The sequence below is a fragment of the Neodiprion fabricii genome, chromosome 6 (assembly GCF_021155785.1).
Source record: "Neodiprion fabricii isolate iyNeoFabr1 chromosome 6, iyNeoFabr1.1, whole genome shotgun sequence".
NCBI lineage: Eukaryota > Metazoa > Arthropoda > Insecta > Hymenoptera > Diprionidae > Neodiprion > Neodiprion fabricii.
The window spans coordinates 22629389-22653873 of NC_060244.1; the positions used below are offsets into that span (position 1 = coordinate 22629389).

Sequence of the window (24485 nt, forward strand, 5' to 3'; positions counted from 1 at the left end):
AAACAATTTTGAGAAAGCGGAAGGGACATTGTATGCACCTGGCATCACCGATTGATCAGAAGTAAACAATTTATATGAAAATTCGGCTTTCGAAACTTTAAACGCGTTTTCCTCGAAACGTGGTTTTTCAAAACGGTGTACACTCTCAACGGAAGAGATTTCAAGCTATGCGTCTCAAATTTGGACAAACATTCTTCACGACATTCTTTATCTTGCTATTGAAGCTTTTTGTTTTACAAACATATTTTTTGAATAGAAAAACTGCGGAAAAACTAAGCTAAATTCAATAATTTTGCTTCAAACCACCGACATTTTGTCAATGTTAATTGAAAAAAACATCCTCCATAACGAGCTTTCATACTGATTAATAACCTTTTGAAAAATTTAGCTTCAGATAATATTTACGGCCACAACCGTATACACCGTGGACTTATTTCTTTTCGAAGTGATTTGCAACAATGTAAAATAAATGTAAAAAAATTAAAATTAACATTTAAAAATTCATTTTCTGTTCTTCGTGAATGCTTTAATTTGACATAAAAAAATCAGATTGATTGACGTATTTCAACTTTCAAAAAATAAAAAATCGCGGAAGGCAGCTATTTTTCGACCCGTTACACTGAGATAACCCCTTGACTGCGTTAAAAAAAACAGAGGGCACAATTACTTGCGTATGGGGATATTTATACATTAGATTTATTTCGATACGTTTACATGATAACCTTCATCTTTTTATTTTTTTTACCGCAAGTAGGTAAATCACCAGATTTTTCCGCATTTGAATGACTTTATTTAACACTGAAACTCGAAGTTTGTTGTTGTGATTGTTGTAACGATAAAGAAAATTGTTGCGCTATTATTTATCACGTATTATTGCTAGGTATGGGTAGAAGGAGGCGTACTAAGTTTATGAGAACGTACATTGCCACTAGAGCTGGGATGCTATTAGTGATAATAAATAGAATTATATGTATACCGTTCATTGCACTATTTATAGGTAAAACGACACTTATGTTACGATTTGTAATTTTTATTAAGAAAGGAATTTACCTGAGCCAAAGCAAAATTTCTTTCGGGAAAAGTAATATGTACAACAATGCACCAGTTTCCTGAAAAAAATCTCACCTTGTCTCAATCCAAACCCTTCCCATCTAGCTAAAGTAGAGAAATAGTTTTTTTTTGTTTTTGTGGATTTTTTGTCACTTTACAGCGTAGTAATTAAGTCTTATAAGCCTATACATCGCACCAAATACAACTAACATGTACATTCTGTACAGAGTTTCACACCTACTTATGCTTCGGATAATAAAATACCTAGTAGGTAATGTTAATACCTTTAGCATTAATACTTATTCTTCGCAACAATACCTTAATCAACTATCTCTCACTATTGTATGCTTAGTCATTCACACGACACTTATCATTAGGGGTATGTACTTATTAACACATTTATACAAACACAAGGCAGAAATTGTTCAAGAGTTTTTCATCTGCGTAGTGAAGTTTGTGTCATCCTTGTACCGTTACTTCTCTTGAAGTACAAAGCTATTGTACAATGGTTTTGTAACGAATGATGATTACTATAAAAATCTTATGAGATCTAGGAAAATGTTTCGTTTCTTTTTTGTTTCAATATTATTATTATTATCATTACGATTACGATTATTTTCATATTGTTATTGAAAATATACAAGTAGCACAAAGTTTAGTACATCACTTCATATACCGTTGCCTTTTTATCGCCGGAACCAGTCACGATGTACTTGTCATCTGTGGATATGTCACAGCTCAGAACGGACGAAGACTCCTTCGACTACAAAAATGAGTGGTAATTATTGTTAAAATAATACGTGAAACCACAATCATTAGAAAACTCACTTGGAATATAGATGCTCCATAAGGTGTACGCCACGCGTTCAGCAGATTATCCTTCCCAGTCGAAACAAACCATTTTCCACATGAGGCAAACCGCAACGACAGTACGCAAGATTCGTGAAGGTGAAGCTGATACTTGTCAGGCTTTGTTGCATGAAGTACTTCAACATTTGAATTTTCCATACCAACGGCGAGCCACTCGCCAGTCGGACAATAACCCAAGGAAAATATTTGCGACGTAAAGTCATGCTGCTGCAACTGTCTTCCTTCCCTCAAGTCCCAGGACCTGACGGTGTTGTCCAGCCCCCCAGTCCAAAGTTTAGTACCATCCGTTGATATATCGATACATGAAGCACCGTCCGTGTGCCCTTGAAATTGCCTGACCAAAGTCTGATTGTGAAGATCCCAAACTGCGATATTCCCGTCGCTGCAACAACTGAAGCAGACCTTAGAATCGGGAGATATCGCCAGGGCATAACACGCTGGTGCCGACGAAGTGAGCTCTGCTTTAATACGTGGAGTAGGACTAGCTAAGTCCCAAATGCTAAGCTGGCTCGCTTCACCGCCGACGATGAGTGTCCGTCCGTCAGGTAAAAGTTTGACAGAGCGAATATAATTGTCTCGTTGTAGACAATCAAGTTGTGATACAGGTTTCACACTACCGCTACCGCCTTGTCCAATGTCCCAAACTTTCACGCAACCTTTTCCACCGGTATAGACATATTTAGTAGGGTTTGATATTGTCACAGCACAAACAACTTCACCGTGGGTTAGAGTGTTGATTTGCCTCGCATGCCTTGGTATTCCAGGTCCGATCAATGCATCCGCTGGAAAAGGTACAGGCTGAAGTTGACCCTCTCCGTTCATGTGAAAAGAATATGCGCTGTAAATGGAAAATAAAAAAAAAAAAAAATAAAAAAATACATATTACGATAACACACTTTTCCATATTAATATTCAGTGATTTAATCGTATTCAACAATTGTTCCGTCCTGTACTCACGGTTTACCACCAGGAACGTTACTCAATCCATTAGTAGCAGGTATTCTAACGTGACCGTCAAATCCGAGCTGAAAATATAACAATAAATTATCGTTAAATATTCGCTAAGGTTTCTTTCTCATCGACAGATATTTTCGAATTAATAGTATGTATTGCTGTTCGAAAAATTACAGATTTGCTAATCTTTAGAAGTATGAACACATTATATACCGAACGGCATCTGCGAAATGCCATCGTGACTATAAACTTTTCGTAAGACTTATCGGTTGTAAGAAAAAAAAAGCGAATGCTACGAGAGGTAAACAATCCTGAGTCGTGGACACAACAATTCGGATTTCGAATTTCACAGTGAATTCAGTATACCGTTGAATTATGAATTCCAAAGAGATTTTCTTATGTCTGATCAAATGACACGGGTATGACAAGTACATTGGCAGATAACTGTACTAATTCGATGCATTTGAATTGATGAGAAGAGGTCAATTAGATACAGACAAACGAGGATTTTTAGTGAGATAATAATTTCTCTCTACAGATCCGGATCATCTGGCAAACGACGTTTGGCATTATATTACACAACGTTACAGTAAGATGTATGAACTTGCCATTGGTGGTCGTGCGTAAGGCAAGTTGTTGTAAGATGAAGGAGATTGGGGTGGCTCATTGCCGCGGGAGGGCAAGCCCTGATAGCCCTGAGGTGGGGTTTGCTGCTGCGATGATGGGGGATGATAACCCCGTGGGCCCAGTGGACCAGGAATGCCCCCCATAGTTGGGGTACAGCTGCGAGATCCCCTCGCTCCTGCCCCAGGTGTGCCCGGCTTGTCGATCTGTTTTGACACGGGGCAAAAGAGAAGAAAGTGTTTGAGAAAAATTCAATAACATCGAACGAGTCGATCACCGGTATGAATTTAAAAAAAATTACTCATACCGGAGTACGGACCTCGACGGTCGAGCGAGCAAAGCAAACGAAAGGGCCAACGATGTTTAGATACCTTGTACATTGGCTTTTTCGAAACACACATTGAGTATTATTATAATATGTTATAATGCTATTATTCTTCATGTTATTGTTATTACTACTGTATAATGGATAACGGCGTATGCGGTATAAATAATCGAGTTCAATAACAATAGAAAGACGGGTGGGAGCAAATAAATTGATCAAAACTACCTAAAGGTATGGTAAAGTGGTAGACCAAGTTCGAATTTAAATGTTCAATGAAACACTTATCATACCTTCGTTCCTTGAAAGGCGTTAGGAAGGAACGAATACATGTATACGAAAATAAATGATGTCTGTAAGTGGTAAAGATTAATAAATTAAGAAAAAAAAAACAATTCATGATATGCGACGTTTGGTGCTTCAGCCGAACACCGTCGTAAGGTAAACTGAATATCGAAAAAGAACGAAATATTCAATTGCTGTAAGTCAAACACAAATATACGTATATATATATATATATATTGACGTTGCAGTCAAAATACACGTCGATTGGACAGAATGAAATAGAAAATGAATGAAACCAATTTGAACTTGCTCTCCGCAAGATCTTACATCTTTACTTTTCAGAGAGGGAGTGCTCCGCGCCGAAGAGCTACCGCTCCTTGACGGAGGTCTGTCCTTGACGGAGGCGGTCCCGGAAGACGGCCCCCCGCCGGGGCCCGGGGCCCCAAGTTTCTCAAGAGTGCCGTTCTCGCGTGGATCTGCGTGTTCGCCGTTGGCATGAGGCGAGCCAGGCTCCTTTCATTCAACGAGGCATAAAATTAATATATTAGACAGATCTTCGCAGGCTGCAGAAGCGATATAAGTCGCGTATAAATTTTCGTAAATAACGATGTAAATGAACTAAATTTACTCGCGGGCGTAATACTGGGATGAAAAAAAATTACACGTACCTCGTTCGCTACGTCCACGACAAGATCTTGGTCACTCTTTTCACCATCGCTTTCCTGCAACAAATAAAAATGAATTTTTAATAAAATAAAATAAAATAAAATAATAAAAAAAAAAAAAAACCTTAGATTTCGGAAGAGAACATTAAACTCGGATCATTTCAAGTTTCTTCCCGAAGTTTATGGGTGAAAGGCTTAGTTTTATCTGTTTCTTTTCCTTATTCTTGGTTGGCAAACGTACCTACATATATGTACATACGTATATGTATGTACGTGCGTAATTGCCTTCGTCGCGGAGGCAAAGAAGAGGTCATAACTACAACGAGGAGAAGAGATATAACCGGGAGTGGACTTCACTTGTAGGCACGGATATGTATCTATGAGCATATGGTATGAATAAAACAACGCTAGCTCGTGTACGTCCGGTCACAGAAAGAGTTATACTATTACAGTCAATCGTCATTGGCTCACGAAGCTGCGGTCACCTAACCCGAAGTATACATACAAACACGAATATTATAGTATGCAAAATGACAAAAATTCTAACGAGTACCACTTTTTACATATGTAAAAGCGAGAATTAATATTCGGCAACATTGATGGATACTGATGTACGATCAGTCATCATCGAGTTATTTTTTATCTACTGCACTTCGACTTGTTGGAACAAAAATAGGAGTTTAATAGTTTGCGCGAATTTCTTGTATACTGATGATCGTTGAATTTATATGAAAGAAAAAGGTTCGCTGTTAGTTTGAATACATCCAAACACTGGATGTCGATTAATTTCAGTTAACCCGGAGACTTCGATCAAGAAATTGCAAAAACTACGAGTCTAATTTCAAGAAAGATATCGGGTATAGAAATTAAAAATACGAGCTAATTAACGAAGAAAACCTTTTCATTGCAAGATTGTGTATTAGATTGAACAAGTAAAAATGATCTACCCGACAAGTGGATCGAGATGCATCGAGAAGTTTGAATAACGTGAATATATAAACTAGGGATTTTCATTACCTATTTACGGCAGTTGAACAATTGTTTAAAATTAGATTAAAAAACCAAACTATGATAACAAACAACGGTGATCCGGATGTAGAAACAATTACTATTGTATAATTTATCATCGATTGCAGAGGTGAATAAATTTTATGAAATTAATTGCATTGGAGTAAAGGAATTTTACATGTATACATAATTATACCTAACCTATATATATATACATGTGTATGATTAAATCTACATATATATATATATAAATGCGGGAGGTCTATGTACCAGCGCTTATCTCTCGTTCGCAAATGACGTTTCTTTTTCTTTCCGTGTAAAAGCAATCAAACACCTGTAGGTAACTATAGGTATAAATCGCGGGGCGGTGGGATTGAGCATGGGGTGTGTAGCGGGGGGAGGGCGGGGGGGGGGGGGGGGGGGGGGGGGGGGTTGCCTGAGGGGATAGTGCGGAGCAGTGCAGCAATAGAAAATGCAAATGCATATCGCCACGCTCTTTGCTGGAAATTCACGCTACCGTGGTCTGGCAAAGTACAGAGTACGAAGTAAAGAGTACATGTGCATTGTGTCTACATATACACATATATATATGAATATACGGATAATGGCGCGCAGAGTACAAAGTATACCCACACTTATATATCCGTCCACGTATACCACGCGTGTTCACTGTTCGCCGCATTGCATGTACACGGAATAAAGTACAAAATGCAGCGCCTCGCATTACCCACCATATATATATTTATATATATATAAACGGTATGTATATATATATATAATACGTATATATGCATATAAGCCACGGCTTCGCCAAGTTAGAGCTTTCGCGCTCTTCGGGGTCGGTTGACTAGCTTGAGAAAAATTTCTCTAATTACATAATACATTGATCCTGAGTTTTCTACATCGATTCGTAAGGTAAGTTGTCAGAAGTCTATACTAAACAATATCTGAATTGCATTAGATGTTATAGTGCCAATAGGAATATAGAGACTCGATTACAGGTACACGTGCATTCGCGAATCACTCGGTAATTAAATTTTCCTCGGATTATAAGCCTTGAACGATTCTCACGATTATTTCACGGGGGACGCGGGCTTGTTCAATAGTGATTTCAAGGCGAACACCTCTCGTTAATCGAAGTATCTTTTCAGCACATTTTTAAATTAAAAAAGTAAAAGTGGTAACGAACCGGAATTAGGATAGAAATTATTAATAATGATATGATATTAATATTCGAGACTACCGTGTCTTTCAAACGAGACGTATTCTACGTGTATTAAAGATATTATCTATAATCAAAGAATATTAATGTCAAACGGACACATTATCCCGATACGAATAAATTGAGGGATATTCATTTTCAAACCTACCATAAAGGGGATTGATACAAGGGCGTCAAGTCTGGCAGTTACCGAACAAACCCGGTTCTTTGAACTTGTGTATAATTGAATTAAAACGCGTTAAGCCTGAAGAATTTGTAAAAGGTGAAATCAGGGAAGGGGAGAAGCGACGAGAAGTCGACATCGACGTTCAAAGTTTGTCCGTCCGTGTTAATGTGCACGAAACCCTGTGCATAAGTGCAAAAAGCTTAAAATCAGTATCAACTGTTTTACGACGACGACACTCGGGCATCAAATTATCGTTGACGATAACGCGTGTGTGAATCCGTCTAACCGAAACAAGTACCTACATTTACGTACATCACACATCAATTACTCCCCCGCAGTAGTAGCAATTATTCCGAATGAGGAAGGTTTTATGAAACCTTCGAGTACACGTCTATTTTTTTCGATCACCGAGTACACACCGTGGGTCTGTGAGACCCTGTACTTTTTTCACGATCTACCGTTTTAGAACGACTCGTTCCATCGGCACGAAAAAATTCCAAGACATTCCTAAAAAAATTATATACTCAATCCCGGTAGTTCAAATGCCACTTGAGAAATGTTAAATCATCGAAAAAGATTTCGTGAAAAAATTGTAATTTAAAATTGTTTCAATACATATTGGGTAAAAATTTCAAAAAAATCCAGGTAATATGGTAGTAAAATCGAAACAGTGTTGTACTCGAAGGGTTAATAGGACTACGACGAAGGGTGCAGAGGGTGCAGAGAATCACGATTCGCCCAGCGACAAGCCCGAAGATAATAAATTTATATCGGCAACTTACGTAAACACAAACCTGTGGTAGTATTGATTTCAGTAGCATTGCCGAAGGGGATAGGGTGGGGAGGGTGTGGAAGCCGGAGACGGGGTGTGGGGTTGTCTTCCACCCCTTAACCTGCTCGTCCCACCGTTAAATATGATACAAATGTTATCATCCCTTCTATTTCATTTCCCCAACCCCGCGGTCTTACTCCCTCGAACCACCCCGATGTTCCGGCAGACGCCGGTATTAAGGGCAGCTCTATTATTTGGCCACCCACACCCGCTCCCTCTCCTTCTCCCTCCCCATCCCACCACTGTCGCCTCTCTCGCCCACAGCTATACGCCGGTCTAACCTTCCCTCAAGAACCCTCTGATTCTTTTTTTCTTCCCTCCTCGTTTTTTTCCCTCGTTTCTTCTTCTTTTCTTCATCTTATGTTTTTGTTTTTTATCCTCTTACCCACCCGACGCGACGGCTTCTTTTTCTCTTATTTCTCTTCTTCCTCATCGTGGGCTCGTTCTTCTCTCGGGCTCGAATGCGTCGCCCGCGTAATGCAAACCGTGGCCAACTGTGTCACGCAAACAAAATCGTCGAAATAAACGATTCATTTGTGTTTCCATTCCTCGTATAATAATTTCGTGAACGAGGTGGAGAGAATCACTGGTCGGAAAAGTTGGGTGGGCGTGCACGCGTGTATATATATATGTGTGTGTGTATATGTATATGTATATATATAAAAGCTCCGGATTTACAAGGGATTTCGTATTGTTTCACGGCGAACCAATCAAAGGGAATCGACCAATTTATTCCCGGGCAGAAGCATCGATCAAAAGTAGATGTGCGCCATTATACCCTCCGCGCTCTAACTTTCGTGCAGACCGCTGAACTGACCTTATATACCCGCCCGTGTACAATACCTACGTGTATCGGCAAACATGAGCCTCGTTATATCCTGTTTGTCGAAATTATGATACGAAAGAAATCCACGTCGAAGCACTCGGCGAACAGAACGCAACAAATAATTGAACGTTGAAAGAAGCGTACTTTAATTGGCTGAAAATTGTGCTCCACGCGAATATGATTGTTACGTGTAATTATGTATGTGTGAATAATTCGCAACTCGATTGCGTTTCACCGCGTGATTTTAACTCTAGCGTAACACCAAACTGCACAAGATTCATAAATCAATTCCGAGATAGATTAGAAAGAGAAATTTAGGGTAAGGATATATAAACACTTATGGGTACACGTATAAACGGAGAAAACCGTGCACCGTTATCTGAATCCTGTGGGTACTGCTGCCACTTTTTATCGTTAGCTGGGATATTGTCGAACGCCACGCCTGTTCGATGTTTTCGTCATATATATATATATAATGTGGAAGAAAACTCTTTCCAAAGAGTTAGAGGAGACATTTCGTAACCGAATCCCGTTTTACTATGCAGTGTAGAAACTTCTTCCATATCAGATGTACACTGCACACGTATTACGTGTATTACGAAATACGTGATATTTTCACCCCCTAAAGATTTCCGTACTTTTTTTACCGCCCAGAAGAAACGATGAGTGGGAAAGAAAAAATAAAAAAAAAAGAATTAAATTAAATTACACAAAGCGTTTTACAGATAAAAAAAACAACAACATATTATACACAAATGTATTAGTTTGTGAAATCTGACGCAATTTGCTTCACTTTGTGGGATCGGGTTGGTATATCCATACACTGAGTGAAATATACCTACGTGGTTGGCGAAAATTAAATCGTGACAAAAACAATTACAACGTAATTGCGAACGAATTAACCGCACGAGCTTTTTTAGCGCACTCGCGTTTGATTAGCTTACCTTCAAGTTTCGAGGTGTTTATTTACGAACGAAAAGTCGAGTTCCAAAGTTTAGAAGTTGAAGTTGATTCATATCTGGGAATTCCGAATGGAGTTGCAAAATTTTTTAATACAATTTTCGATCTGTCGAATAATATTTTCAACGACGTTGTTAACATTTCGAAGACGATAAGACATTGGAAAAACAGCTTTGTACATCGATGAAAATCGCTTGTAATTCTCAGCCATCCGTATAGGTACTTTCAGGAAACATAGAGCCGTAGTAAATACAAAACGCCTCGAGTTATATAGCTTCCGGCATCACGCAGCCACCCTCCTTATACATTTCCGCGTTTAAGGCGACGACATTACGGAATCGAGTGCACGTCGCTAGCTTAGAAGTTTCAAACAATCGAACTACGACTCGTAGCAGTGGAGGCTGTATCTAGGTACCCAAATACCATGAATAACGCAATGGATTATCATTTGAAACATGTTATTGCAAACAAATTTCAATCAAGGATATTTGATTCAACAAGGAGACGATATAAATCAAATTACCACACCGGCGATGTCCGACGGTGTGACATGTAAAAATGCTCGAAAATGACAAGCAAAAGAAAAGATAACGGGTGTTTTATTCCGCGAAAAGTTTAACCGAGGAAAAGAAAGAACGATAAAAAAAAAAAAAAAACTCGCCAATTTACATATTTGTGCAGATATATATGGAACAAAAAGACGCTGCATCTCCCCTCAATTCCGCCCTGCCGGTAAAAAAGAAAGAAGATCGGTATTAATTTTGTTTTTTTGACTCGCCAGACGCCGAAAACTTTTATTCTCAGACGAAGTCTAACCACCGCCGTGCAAAAAACCTTGACTCTGAAAAAAAATTTCAACGTGAAAACTCTCCCTCTCTCTCTTTCTCTAAACAGTAGACTTATATATATATATATCTGCTGGTTTTCTCATTAAAATTATACAAGGGTGTAACAACGAGCTTATCTTTTCGATTTTCTCCAGCATGATAATATACACACACAACGTACCAGTATTTATAAAACGCGCGTATATTTATATATATATACTGTGAACAATCATTATATTCAACAATCGGTAAAAACGTGTGTAAGCAGTTAAGATAAGATGCCTAGTAAAATTAAACGTACGTATGCTCGTTAAATAATTCGACGGAAAGAAAATTATCACAGCGATCGATGGGCATAGAACAATAATTAGCAAGACTCAGGCGGGGGAGTGGGGCGGTTAGCCGAATAAGAACAAGAAGGCGTCGGTACCTAGAAATCATTTATCGCCCCCTCCGAGGCGCGTTGGAATATCTAAATGAAGAATAGAAACGATTCCGCGACGTTATTTACTCTCGGATAGCTCGCATCCAGGATATACAGAGCTCTCACTTTGCACACCCGGCGGCTGCCATGTTGTCCCCACAATCCTGCCGGGAAGCGAGAAGACCCGGTGTATAGTATAGCTATCTCGAAACCGTCAAGCGACGTCCTCGTTCCTATCTCTTCCAATCTAGATTCTCCCCGGCAGTAGCAGCAGCAGCATCACCAAACCAACCCAACCCAACCCAACCCCGAAGCGTCGATGGTATATTTTTCAAATCGAGCGACGCCGACGGAAGGTAAGGCACAAAATAAACGCAAAACGAAGCGATGAAATGGGTACGAAAAAAAGAAACAGGATAGAAAAAAAAATAACGAAATAAAAAGCCGGGAAAAGGTTTGAAGAAGAGAAGGGAAAAAAAGAAAGAAAAAAAATTTTAAAAAAATAAATAAATAAAATACAGAACATGAAATTACGTATAGAAATGAAGAAAAAAAAAAATAAAAAATTTCCAGGGTGGGGGAAAAAAAACACACTGTCGTTTCGTGATATACGACGCGATACGCGCCGCGCCGTCATACAATAAATACGATATTTGCGCCCCTGTCCCGAGAAGGGTGCCGGCGGTGGCGCGGGGGTGGGTTTCGAGAGGTGGGAGGTGGAGGAGGTGGAGGAGGAGGACCGATGGCAGGGTTTGGATGCTCTGGGATGGTATAGATTTTTATGTCTGCGAGAAATACAAAATGATGGATATAAACCTCCGCCTCGCCTCGCCCACACCCCCGACCCCTCGGCAACGTTTTCCGCCCCCGAGCCTCTCCCTCTCTCTCCCTCCCTCTCTCCGGCGTCGAGCTGAGCCCGCGGGAGCTCAGAGCGAATGTTTTGTCATCACACGAACCCCCGTCGGATACACTTGCAAGGGTGGGTTACGGGTAGCCCCATTCCCTATTTCCTCTGTGGACGGTTCCCGATTCGTCGCCGCTCTCCTAGAGAGATACAGTGGCGGCTGTAGGCGTTTCCGATCGCGCATCTTTCACATGCAGTTTGCGGACTTGGAGATTTTCCTACTTACACCTACGGCACACCGTGTGCATAGGTATGCCCCGAGCACAGACGCAATACAAGCGAAAAACACCCGCGCGCAGTATTTATTCGGTACGACTTTCCGTCTCTCTGTCTCTCTATGTCTCTATACGTACACACGTGAATTTATAGTACACGTATGTGCACACCGAGTTCGGCTATCGCGACTAGAACGCGACGGACGAAGGCGACGGCAGTTATTATTTGCTTCGGGTGGGTGGGTGTATATATATATAAGTCGTACGTACTGTTTCTCGAACCGACGGTGAGAATCCAAGGAATTGATCGTGTACTTATATTATACGTGTATATGCATAGGTGCCTCATACTCGAACCGCGTGTTCATATTCCAAACAATATATTTATATATATATATATATTTACCGCGGCATGCGAAAATTTAACCGCGGTCGCTGTGGAATTTGCTTTCATGATAAAGATTAATTGATTCTACATATAGGAAATGCAATGCCCAGAGAATGCTATACCTAATCAGCTTTTCCAGAATTCCCCTATACTAATCGAGAGATTTAAATTCTGTTAATCGCTCGCGAGAGGTGCAAAGAAGAGGGAATTCGGACGATTAAGGGGATGATATAGTCAGTTTTTACCGACCGAGTTAAAAGTCGCCTATTTTCACTATCACCGGTGTCGGTGCGATCATCGATGTGAAATTACCGCAGTAAGCGCAATTCTACGTACAATTTCGGAAACAACTTTCCAAAGAAAAAAAAAGTGTCATTTTACGCAACAACATAATGAATGAATAATTTATTCTCATCATTACTACCATCATATTCGCATGAGACAAAAAAGTTTTTTGATACTTTTGTTCAGCACTACATTTATTGTCAAGAATTGCACCGACTGCGACATTTTCACAACAGTTCTGCGTAGGCCTTGATAACAGTAAAAATAAGTGATATTTTACTCGATCGGTAAAGTTTGACTGTTTAACTATTCTTGATAAACTTGTGTTGCTTCAATCCGAACGTTTCGATATAATTTTGACGGAACAACATTGCACGCGGTCCGACGCGACGTATCTTTAACCGATCATCATTCAACTGGATACCAATAACGTACGAAGTAATCAAACAATTACATACGGTTTGAGCGTTTCTCTCTTTTTTCGTCGCATTAGTTTTTAGTCGTTCCTCGAATCCTCACGCCTGCGTAGGACAACAGGAAGTGGAAAATTATTTTCCACCGCAATCATCCGTTCGGTTAGCGAAGCATTGACATTGCATTATATCCGGCCGTTTCCTTAAGTCGCCAATCAAGTATCGCCAGCACAGCTGTAGATAAAAGCAGATAAACTTTATCGCGGGTGTCCGGAAATCGACTACCATGATATTCATATAGTACTGATAACTAACCATGTAAGTATTACGCGTATCACATGTAAGGTGAATGCGAAATGAAGCGCCAAATTGTAAATTACGCTTCGATAAACCGCAACAAAGTTACACCAAATCACGCGCATACGATCTGGAGCATGTGATTATCAATTTGGTAGTTAAAAGTATCAGTAAAAACAGATTGAGCCACGTAAACGGTTCAATTTTTACACAAATGTATCAGCGGAGATAAAGTGGAATTATTGTAATACTCCGGCTGATGACCCATCGCGATCCACCGATGAGGAGCGGAACCTATACATTATAAAATAATTATGTATACTGAACGTCAAAACTTTTTTCACCTCCCTAACAACGGAATAAAAAGAAATATCCTTTTCATCTTATAGCTAATCATTTTTCGAACCGGCGTACATAAGTTTCGAACATGAGTATATAATTCAATTATTAAAAACAGAAGGGTTTCGACTAATTTAGAAAGCAAATAGACGACTCTGACTAACCGATCGACAAGAGGTTTAATTTTTTGTAGTGTGCAAAAGCGCGTTCATCTGCAACCCTGTGAATATCCTTATAACGAGGGAAGAAGATTGTCAATCTTTAAGTATACCTAGTTGACACGTGTCTAAAATGATGTGGTGCACACTCGGCTTTCAGAAAGAACGAGACAATAAGTAATGACACCGAGGCCGGTATAAAATTATAGATAAATTGGCAAGCATTGTCGATTGTCGCGTCGGGGCGAAGTAAAAGCGAAAAATTCAAAATGCGTGAAAGACAATCGTGACAACGTGCGAGTTTGGTGCAAAATGTGGATATAAACGGGGCTTAAACTATGTACGTATTATAACACGCGGCAAAATACGAACAATACAAGACGTAACTTTACACATTCATTCCTACGAAGGCGAAATTATTCCGAACGCAATATTTCGCCGCGAAGTATACAAGCTCTCGGGGAAAAGGTATAGTAGTACGAAAAAAGTGGTAAAAAGAAGAAAAGAAAAATGGAAATAAACGCGAAAACGCCTATCGATTTGTCGCCCTGCACGGTTCTATCTAACTCGCGTATAACCGCGTTTTATCTTACTTATCTAATCTAGAACGCGAATAACGCGAATCGACCGCTGGCTTATGCACAACCACCACCAGAGTCACTGCACACTCGACGGCGTCATTTTTATCGAGTTGTTCAAAAATATAGAATTGTACAAGTAACACGGCCGTTATAAGAAGACTGGTGGTATATATGCACATGTATACATATGCATATACATATAGCACAACTACGTACAATGCACACACGTATACAGCAAAACGCCAACAAAAATATCGATCATCTGTACATAAGGCGGGGTGAGGGGGGGGGGGGGGGGGGGCGTACTTTTTAATCCCGCAGTGCTTATATAAATACAGGTTTGTTCGATCAACGGGGCGTTTTTATTCTCTCCTTTTTCGCTCCCTCATCTTTCTCCCTCCCTCTATCTATCTATCCATCTATCTCTTACTATCTCTTCTCTACTCTATCACCGCTTCGCAAGATCTCAAACGCGGTAATTGTTACGAAACGAGCTTCTCACCGGTAACCTGCATCTTGATTTGAATCTCCGGTATAATCACTGGCTGAATGTATCATCGCGACCAAGTTTGCAAATCAATTATTATTATTTCTTGTTTTTTTTTCCGATGTTTCCATGCTGTTCAAAGTTTTCAAATAATAAATTTCATTGTGTATATTTTTCTGTTGAAACGACGATTATAGATGTGATTATTCTCACCTGGTTTCGATCCGATTTTCATGTTATTTTCTCCATTAACTTTTCGCTGTCATTTTATTCTGAAGTTTGAATTAAACGTTGAATTTCGGCCGGTAACCGGAGGTATATTACGGATGAATCTATCTCACCAGCTCTTTGCCAAATTTCGCTCTCTCCGTTCCTCTTTCCCTTTTTTGCCTCGATCTCGTTAGGTATAAACACGTTTCTTTTCCACATTTCTTCTTATTTCGCTTCCTCGACCATTTTTAAATAAGCAAACTTTCCGCATTTTTCTTTAATCCTCTTATACTGTTTCGAAACAATTCAATCTTTCGCGATTTAAAATTTCTTAAAAAAAAGTAATTTTATTTGCCGTCAAAACACAGTGTGCTTGAGTAAAGAAAAATATTGCGATATCGACAAAGACGAGGTAACCCTTCGAACGAAATCATCGCAAATATTGTATCAACACTACATTAAGCATATGTGAAAAACGCTTCAAGGCTCGATCCAGCTGAGAAATTTGTCCATGTCAAAAAAAATCAGACATTTCGATACAAAACATCACGCATTATAAACACACACGCAAGCACGCATTTCTGTAGCTGCAACGGATGATGAACGCGGAGCATCGATGGACAGTGACGAGCGGTAGGTAGGTGGGTGGATAGGTGGTAGGTCGGGGAAAATAAACTCAAACCATTCCCGAGCACTATTCTCTCCCCTGGCACTCTTTCTCTCTCTCTCTTTGCCTCATCCCATTTCTGAATCCTGGAGTACAACCCACCCATCTACCCATCCAGCCTCCACCAGTCCGCCCCCGCGAAGCTCGGCCAAATAAATTACACCGCCTCGTGACGCGAAAAAATCCAACGAGTTGGGAGAGAAGGTTGGACGGCGAGAAGGGAGGGGAGGGCGGAACCGTTCGTCGGAGGAAATGCAGAGAGAGAGAGAGAACGGGGGAAAAAAGAGGAAATAAAAGAGTAAAAAGAGACGCGAGAGAGGCGAGAGAGAGAGAGAGAGAAAAGGGAGTGGTGAGGACCGAGAGGCCGAAAGCCGGCGAGGAGGTGGAGGTGGTGGCACGGCGGTGGTCCGCTTTAATTGGTTTGACGTGGTCAGATGAAAAATTCAACCGACCTATCCTCCTCCCCGGCACAGTATCCAGGAATATAACCAACCCACTCGGCGCTGCAACCGTTTTTATAAAAAAAAAAACGTGCTGCTTCAGGGTTGGAAAGAAAATCATGGCTTTGAAAAAACGCGTTTTAACGCCGTACACGCAGGCGAAACGCGACGATTCTCTTGTAACCTGAGGGTCAATTAAGAAGAAGTTACGAAATCGAGCGTGCGGAGCGACGACGTTGTTGTTACAACGTTTTTACGTTATTATCGAAGCACCGTCTCCGCTACCGGGCTTCACGATGCAACTTGAGAAGAAGCTGCGCGAATGCATCGCCTTTCATCTCTCACCTTGCGCTTTGGTACAAGCATCTCGAGAGCTTTGAGCTTGCAGGACGTCTCCCGACTGATTAATGCCAGAGCTTACACTGTACGGACGTACCTTATAATCCACCGGAGGTCGAAATAAGAAATGTCCACCGCGTTTCGTACCTTTTCCCTTGTTTCGTTCTTCCTCCAACCCTCCGTTATGTACGTGTATAGCCTCCGACTCCATGGCCGCCGGAAAAGGGGTTGTTCACTACCGCTTCAAGATCAACGTGCGGGACACGAGAGAACTCATTTCCTCTAACCTGGATTTCCCGGTTTAATCGTAAGCTCTGTTCGAACAGTTCTCTATGAAACCAGTGAACCGGAACTACTACACACCTTGTGTACCTATAGGGGTTAATTCCGTCACCTCGTCTTTCTCACCGAGTGAGTTTGCCAATTACAGCGTACGGATATAAAACATCATATCGCGATAAAAGGTCAGAGAATATCGTTTATCTTCGCCGTTGCGGGTTTTCTTTCTACATATTCCGCTTAGTCTCGTTCTTTCTTGGATAGTTGACGTTAGGTAAGAAAAAAATTAAAATTTCAATCTCAATTTACACGCATAATCTTTTACTACGAAAATAATCGATTCCCAACGATTTCCCATCTCGGCGCGATGTTAAGTTTTATCTTCCGAGCTTAATTTGCTCAGCGAAATCTGTACGTGTGTATAAATAATTGCCAAGAGAAAAAACCGAAGGAAAAAAAAAATCAGCGACCAAAACTGAAGAGTCGGGGAAGGAAGAAAAAAAATAAAAAATAAACAAATAAAATAAAAGTACATCTCCAGATCCCACGAAGTCGCCGACGCGTGTCTGGCATATACAAAGATAAAACAACCACACGTGTCTAACTGATCGTGAGCCTAACTCGATTACAGACGATCTTCCAGCCCGGGTCATATATACATATAAAATACATATATACCTATATACCTATATACCTTTATAGCTATATAGCTATATACCTAAACCTTAGCTCGAGGACTTGGAGAAAAGACACGATACGCCGTTGTCTAGAATTCAACCGTAGAGGACACGGATAATACGTGATTGAAAAGAAAAGACGAGAAGGTTGAAAGGTCGGTTATATACGAAACGTACATGCTGAGTAAACACACCCATGCATGATTATTATCTAATTTACACTTCACGTTTGCAAATATGTACTTCTGACGCAAGAAATCAGCATAAAAGGTTTTTCGGAATATCACGAGCACGACTTGACCGTAAATTGATTTTAAATATTTTCACAAACCGGTAAGTAAAATAATTATTTAAATCCTCATATCTTTTCATGATAATTCGTCGTTTCGGCGTTATTATGCAATTTTATAAAACAAACGCCTCAGCCATTACATCCGTACGTACTGTATGTAATATAGATAAGGATATTGAGAAGACACTGTAGAGTTATACGGTAAAAATAACACCGAGTCGAGGAAATACGAATATATAAATAGATAAATAAATAAGTAAATGAATAAACGAAGCAGTAATCGTAAAAGTAATCCAATTTAATCCCGGGCTGCGAGCGCGATTCTCCACCTACACGCGATGTTTTAATTATTACATACACTTTGTCCGTTACTCTTGGTGACGAGACGGTAAAGGCGTGTTGCGGAAGAGGATGGTAAGCTGGACGAATCCTGGTGGCAGCGAGAGCTGCTGTATTCACGTTGAAAGTACGCGCGAGGGTATTGCGAAAAAGGTAGAAAAATATACATATACACGTAAACGTCAAAGAATTTTGTTTGTTTTTTGGCGCATTCGTTGTATCATCTTTTTTACCTCCGTCCTTTTTGCAAAAGAAATGTTATCTGTTTCCTTTCATGCATACTTCAATTTAACGAGAAACGAGTTTCGAACTATGTTCAACCCCCCCGCCCCTTGTTTCAAAGCGTACGCATAGTTTTATACGCATACCTATGCATAACGTACAACGCGACACATGCATCCGACAACGCCGTGCACAACCCGGGGCTTTTGTTTGTTGCATCGACGAAACGACCGTGCATCGTTGCCGGTGGTTAAACAATTGCCAACTTCCGGTTGGTCAGTGTTAACACTGAAAATTCAACGCTGATGCAGCGACGGTTCTACGGACATGTTGGTCGGTCGGTTAGGGTACGTCACGAAACCACCCGCACCCCTCTTCGTAACGACGAACGATAACGAGCACATTGTATACATATATATTATATAAAACAGGTATATTTTTTAAAACCGTCCAATTTTAACTTCTCCTTCGTCGTTTGCAATTTTTTGTTTTATTTTTATTTTATTTTCTCTCTTTTATTCATACACATGGGGGGAAGGCGGGCAAAGCAGTTCCCACCGGGGAAAACGTGCCTGCCTGAAAATTTGTCCAATTTTTGCGAAAAACAAACAAATATTACCAAATTATTTGTTTAACTTGCACCAGGAGACTTTTAACGTGAAATTAACTACATTTGACTAGAATTAAGAAAATATAGTTAATTTGATGTTAAAAACCTTCCGACACAAGTGAATAAACAAATTTATAATCTTGAAAAATTTTCTACGGTGGTCCACTTTGCCCGTAATTTTTCAACTTTGCGGTAAAAGCTCGTCTTCGTTTTTTGGTTCACATCACAAGATTCAACGATTAAAATCTTAAACCGTGACGTTATTTCCTTAAATAGATCCACTTTGCCCGCCCTACTCTTACACATACTGCAATACGATTATCAACTTCAATCTTCTTTCACACATCACGTAACATCGAATTCGTCGAAATACATAAGATCTCTTCTTTTTTACGTAGAAACCACATTGTACAAATACAAAAAAAAAAAACAATCATAAACAAATAAATAACCATTCGATTCGGTAAATCGTAACTTACGTGGCTGAGTTTTTCCTCTTTCCTCCGTTTCGGTTCGCCGCTCTCGATGTCTGGCGTTCGGCTGCGAAATTTTTCACCCGGGGAAACCGATCGTCTCAACCGTTCGTCCGGTATTGGAATCGGTTTCCGGTCCTCGGGTGTCTCAGCGGCGTTTCTGTGCTGAAGATCCGCCGGCTTGAGGAGGGCCTGTGCCTGGGCAGCTGCGGCCGCCGCTGCACCGGGATGCGGGGGTGGTGCCAGGTGGGGTGGGACACCCCCAGCCGCCGCCGCTGCCCCCGCGAACCCCAGTAAACCCGCAGGGGGCAATCCACCCACGACCGCCCCGTGGGTCAGCTGCTGAGCGTGAATCTGTTGCTGAATAACAAACAAAGCGTACGACCTCTACGTTAATTTACACCTATGAATATTTTCTTTTTTTTCTTTTCGTTCGCTTATCCTTTACACATATTTATTACCCTCGATTGTTTCTCGGGATTGATTAGAAGAATTTCAATATTTTTTGCAAGAGATAGAATAAAAACGATAATATTTACCAACGTGATGCAAAAATTATTTTTTTTTTTTTTACACGTAGAGTAATCTGTATTTGGTTGTGGTTATAACACGTCAAGATGTACATGTATAATATAACGAAGGTATAATATTCGCCAAATACTAATTGTTAGCATACTTAGCGACGATTCCTTTAATCTTTTCATTGAATTTTCCAAGGGATTGTTTCGCCTCTGTTCTTCGTTACTTTAGTACCTGCTAACCCAACGGTGTATAGTTATATCTGCCTGTATCTTCTACTTTGTACCATCCTATCGGCCAAGTGCCGATGCTTGACGGAAATTAAATTACTTATACAATCAGACCGCCACGCACGAGAATTCGCCTGTTACAAACTTTCATTTGAACGAAAATTTGAGACGTCAACCCTGTACCGTCGTTAAGGAAAATTCTAAAACACTTGCAACCCGGTTAACGCAGCTAATTGCGATACTGCGTGCGTGTATGTAAGTGCAGATCGTAACGGAGACGAGAAATAATCTGAAAGGAAATTCAATGCACACTCGTATTACCTGTACGTACTTTTCAGTAATTCAATTTGCAGATATTGTAACCTTTTGAATAACGATCCGTGATATAAGGTGAGATAATTTTGTACTTTTTTCCCCTTTCTCCACATCTTTCCAAGATCTTATTATAATTACAGGAATTAAAAAGACGAATTTTTGAACCGCGGAATAATGGCCGCGAATACGCAAGTAAACGAATTATTATATATAACGTACATAAGAAAAAGGATTCGCTCACGAGGACTCACCAATAATTGCTGTAATCCTTGCTGATGTTGTTGCTGAAATAGACCGAGAAAGAAAGTATACATATCAATACACAATTGATGTAATACATTAATTATCGATGGAAACAAAGGGTTATGCATTGAGTAGGTTAAACTTATTTATACACAGTAAAAAGCCGTGTTAGATCAAACAATCAAGCGTATGTACGTGAATTCGATTTTGACAACTTTCAGGCGACTAGAGCAAAAAAATTAAACTTTATTGACGGGAAAACTGCGAAAATACACGTACGTATACGAGTGTATTTAATTTGAAGAAATTCAGTATACAAGACAATAAAGCATAACGAAACGTGAATGAAGAAAAGTTAAGCGGCCACGGAGAGGAGCTATAAAAGTTACAGAAATCCCTAAAATATGATGTTACACCAGACTTGTGTTATAACAACAGCGACACAAAACACAAGGTATTTCGAGAAAGTACATGTGTGGGTGAAATAACGCTAGGGAGCAATAAGACTTTGATAAACTTTCATCAAGTTATAACAACGGTTGGATAGTGTCCCCGACGACATGTGTACGTAACTGTAGAGGTGTGCATACGTGCTACGCGTATACGCGTATAAACTCACCCCAATAATGGCGTTGAGCTCGGTCATCGTAACTTGTTTTGCCCGTTCAACGGCGTTGGCCACTTGCTGTTGGTGCTGTAACCCGTGCTATCATTATCGTGTTGTTATCTCAATTTGATTGTAAAACGTTTTTATCAATCGGAAGAAAGTACGAGACTCACCTCTTGTGCCAGGAACGGAAGGACTTGGGCAATTATCGCGTTTAACCGCTTTGCAATCTCCGTCTGCAATCAAATTCACATTAATTTATACAAAAGGCGTTTCAACCTATCCACATACATTTCATTAATATATTTTATACGTCGTGTAACACGTATTTTCGAATAAAATATTCAATTAAACACGAAACACAGGCTCAAACGAAAATACAATGTATTATATTCCTTGTATGAGTTTCTTTTTCATTATAATTTAATTAAAATACTCTCATGGTGCAGAATTACATACTGCTGCGTAACTTTTGCAATAAATTAACAATGTACTGTTTAAAATATTCATCGATACCAATGTAAGCGTTAAAACCGATGCAATTATTTTTATATATTCGTATTTTTTTACACTTATTCATCTGGAATCATGCCACAGCTTGTGAAAAAAAAAATTCTACGTTCAAAAATTTCAGTATATACGTATATCTCATACACAAGACTCTGCAGGTTACTGTGGATGAAAAAAAAAAATCATGTACCCTATCTCTGGCAAGAATCGTACATTACTCTGAAAAAAATAAATCGATGTTTATCTAAATTTCCAAGTTGTAAAAGTATTCCCTAATCCCTTCCTCATTTGACGCGATAGCTACTACTCATTTCTCTAATCTTGATTATACCGAACACGCGTGACGACGATCTTGATTAAACCACGATCGATCATTACGATGCCCGTTATTATAGTTACACAGACTGCAGGTATACGACGAAACAAGTTCTAATAAAAAAAAATAAATAAATAAAGTACGAAATAAGAACAAATTTTACATCACGAATCGTACATCGTATCAATCCGTAATAAGATGCACCATCCATTGCCGACGTGCAGGCGGATTTCGGTAAAAATGTAACCCGAATTGCACAAATTTAGACGTATTAACCCTACGTTTCCGCGAAATGACCTGGTTACTGTATTTTACGTATGTATCCATAAATTGCACATATTTATGTATACATAAATGTATATGTAAACATTTCCGCACACTGCACACTGACCATGGTCAGTTGAGAGAGGATCGGCCGCGGATATACAAGAGGAAATAGCGCGGCGGGGAGTTTTCACGCAGGAACGCAACACTGAGATTAGCGGGGGGGGTAAAAAAATCGATGTCATCGCCCGTAACTCCACCCTGCACGGACCACCCCCGGTGGTGGTGGTGGTGGTGGTGGTGGTGGTGGTAAAGGGGCTCCGACGCCCGCGGAGGACCAAATAAAAGAACGCGACTACGCGTCACGGGTTTGAGCGAGCGAGGGAAGAGAGAAGAGAAGAGAAAAGAAGAGAAGAGCGAGAATGTGTTGGTGGGTGGGGGACGCGGAATAGAAAAAGAAAAAAAAAATAAACAAATAAAAAAAAAGAAAACGAAAAAAGAAAAATTGAAGGAGAGATACAACACAGCCAAATAAAGAGAACGAGAGGAGAAAGAGAGAATGAGACAGGTAGCGGGCAGAGACGGTCGTTATAGGTATATATGTATATATATATACATATATATATACGTATGTACAGAGAGAGAGGGCGTGTAGGTACCATACATACGGATGCGAAGGTGGATGGGTAGAGGAGGGAAGGGAAGGGAAGGGTAAATGATGGTGGAAGGGGTGGAAGGGTTGGATGGAGGATAGGGGGGGAGGGGGAGGACGGCTGCTCGAGCAAAAAGGACCGACGAGGGACGAGAGAACGATGGATTTTATATAATTGGTCAGCGGTCCTGCCTGCAGAGCGCCTTGAATACAAATATATGCATGCGCGTAGGTATGTAGGTGTTAGGTATACATGTATGTGGTGCGTGTGCACAACTGATATCCATATACACATTGCGCGCAATCTGCGCCTGAAATCTAATTGAGCTTTGGACATTTTTTTAATACATCGTATTAGACATGTTCGGTGCTGGACACATGTATGTATGTATGTACATGCTATTGCACGTATTATAGCAAAGGTATATACGTACATATATTGACACATTATACGATCGAATCAAACGATATTTAATCCGTTCGCAAGCCGGCGGCCGTGGAATTAGTAATTTTACGATGTTCAAGGTTCGAGTGCAATATTAACTATTGTTACGGGCGCTCTATTGAGTCGAAACACGTACATGTCTAAACACCGAAATACAGGTGTGCGCGTAAATGTATATAAATATATATAACGTTACTAACTCCTCTACGAATTCTGCAATTATTCGGAATATCTATATATTCTGTATACATAAATTAGCGACAACTGAAACAGTACGAGCTGTTGTTCGATCAGAAATGAAAAATGTGCATATTGAACGAAGAGAGAAAATAGGTACGAGTATACATATGTGTGTGACACATGAATTGGCAATAGACGAAGCGTGCCTCCGTGAAAATATTCCAAGTATGCATATGTATATACGATAGAGAGATTGTTGTGAAAAAAGAAAATGAAAAATTTTACGACCGAGGCAAAAGAGATAGACGACCGATTTATCAGTAGGTATCAACGGGGTTTTATTATCTCGCCAGTCTGGGGGCTGCGTATAATAACGAGGACAAACGTGGGCCTCAGCGTATTACGAGCGTGTGCAGGATATCCACCTTTCCATATCACGTGTGTACCTACGTATAGAGGACGCCGAGAAAACAGGTACAATAAATAATAATTCATAGATCTACGTATAAGGCGTGCAATACGTAGAAACACAATAGCGTGATACACGGTGTGAT

At 40.1% G+C, this 24485-nt stretch overlaps 1 protein-coding gene across 14 annotated transcripts in view; it reads right to left on the minus strand.

Annotated features, from left to right (window-relative positions):
• Nucleotides 1-680: 680 nt before the first annotated feature.
• Nucleotides 681-24485, minus strand: part of LOC124184613 (protein groucho-like) — a 56510-nt gene continuing 32705 nt past the window's right edge. For 10 of the 14 annotated variants that reach the window (XM_046574519.1, XM_046574515.1, XM_046574516.1 and 7 more), the window contains 10 exons: nucleotides 21738-21800; nucleotides 21577-21663; nucleotides 20966-20998; nucleotides 19657-20010; nucleotides 4774-4827; nucleotides 4433-4618; nucleotides 3483-3704; nucleotides 2878-2945; nucleotides 1879-2758; nucleotides 681-1813 (listed from right to left, as the gene is read on the minus strand). In XM_046574519.1, coding sequence (XP_046430475.1) covers nucleotides 1706-1813; nucleotides 1879-2758; nucleotides 2878-2945; nucleotides 3483-3704; nucleotides 4433-4618; nucleotides 4774-4827; nucleotides 19657-20010; nucleotides 20966-20998; nucleotides 21577-21663; nucleotides 21738-21800 — 2055 coding nt within the window. In that variant the 3' untranslated portion in view covers nucleotides 681-1705. The remainder of the gene's footprint in view (nucleotides 1814-1878; nucleotides 2759-2877; nucleotides 2946-3482; nucleotides 3705-4432; nucleotides 4619-4773; nucleotides 4828-19656; nucleotides 20011-20965; nucleotides 20999-21576; nucleotides 21664-21737; nucleotides 21801-24485) is intronic. The other 4 variants (XM_046574523.1, XM_046574526.1, XM_046574524.1 and 1 more) reach the window with 2 other exon arrangements.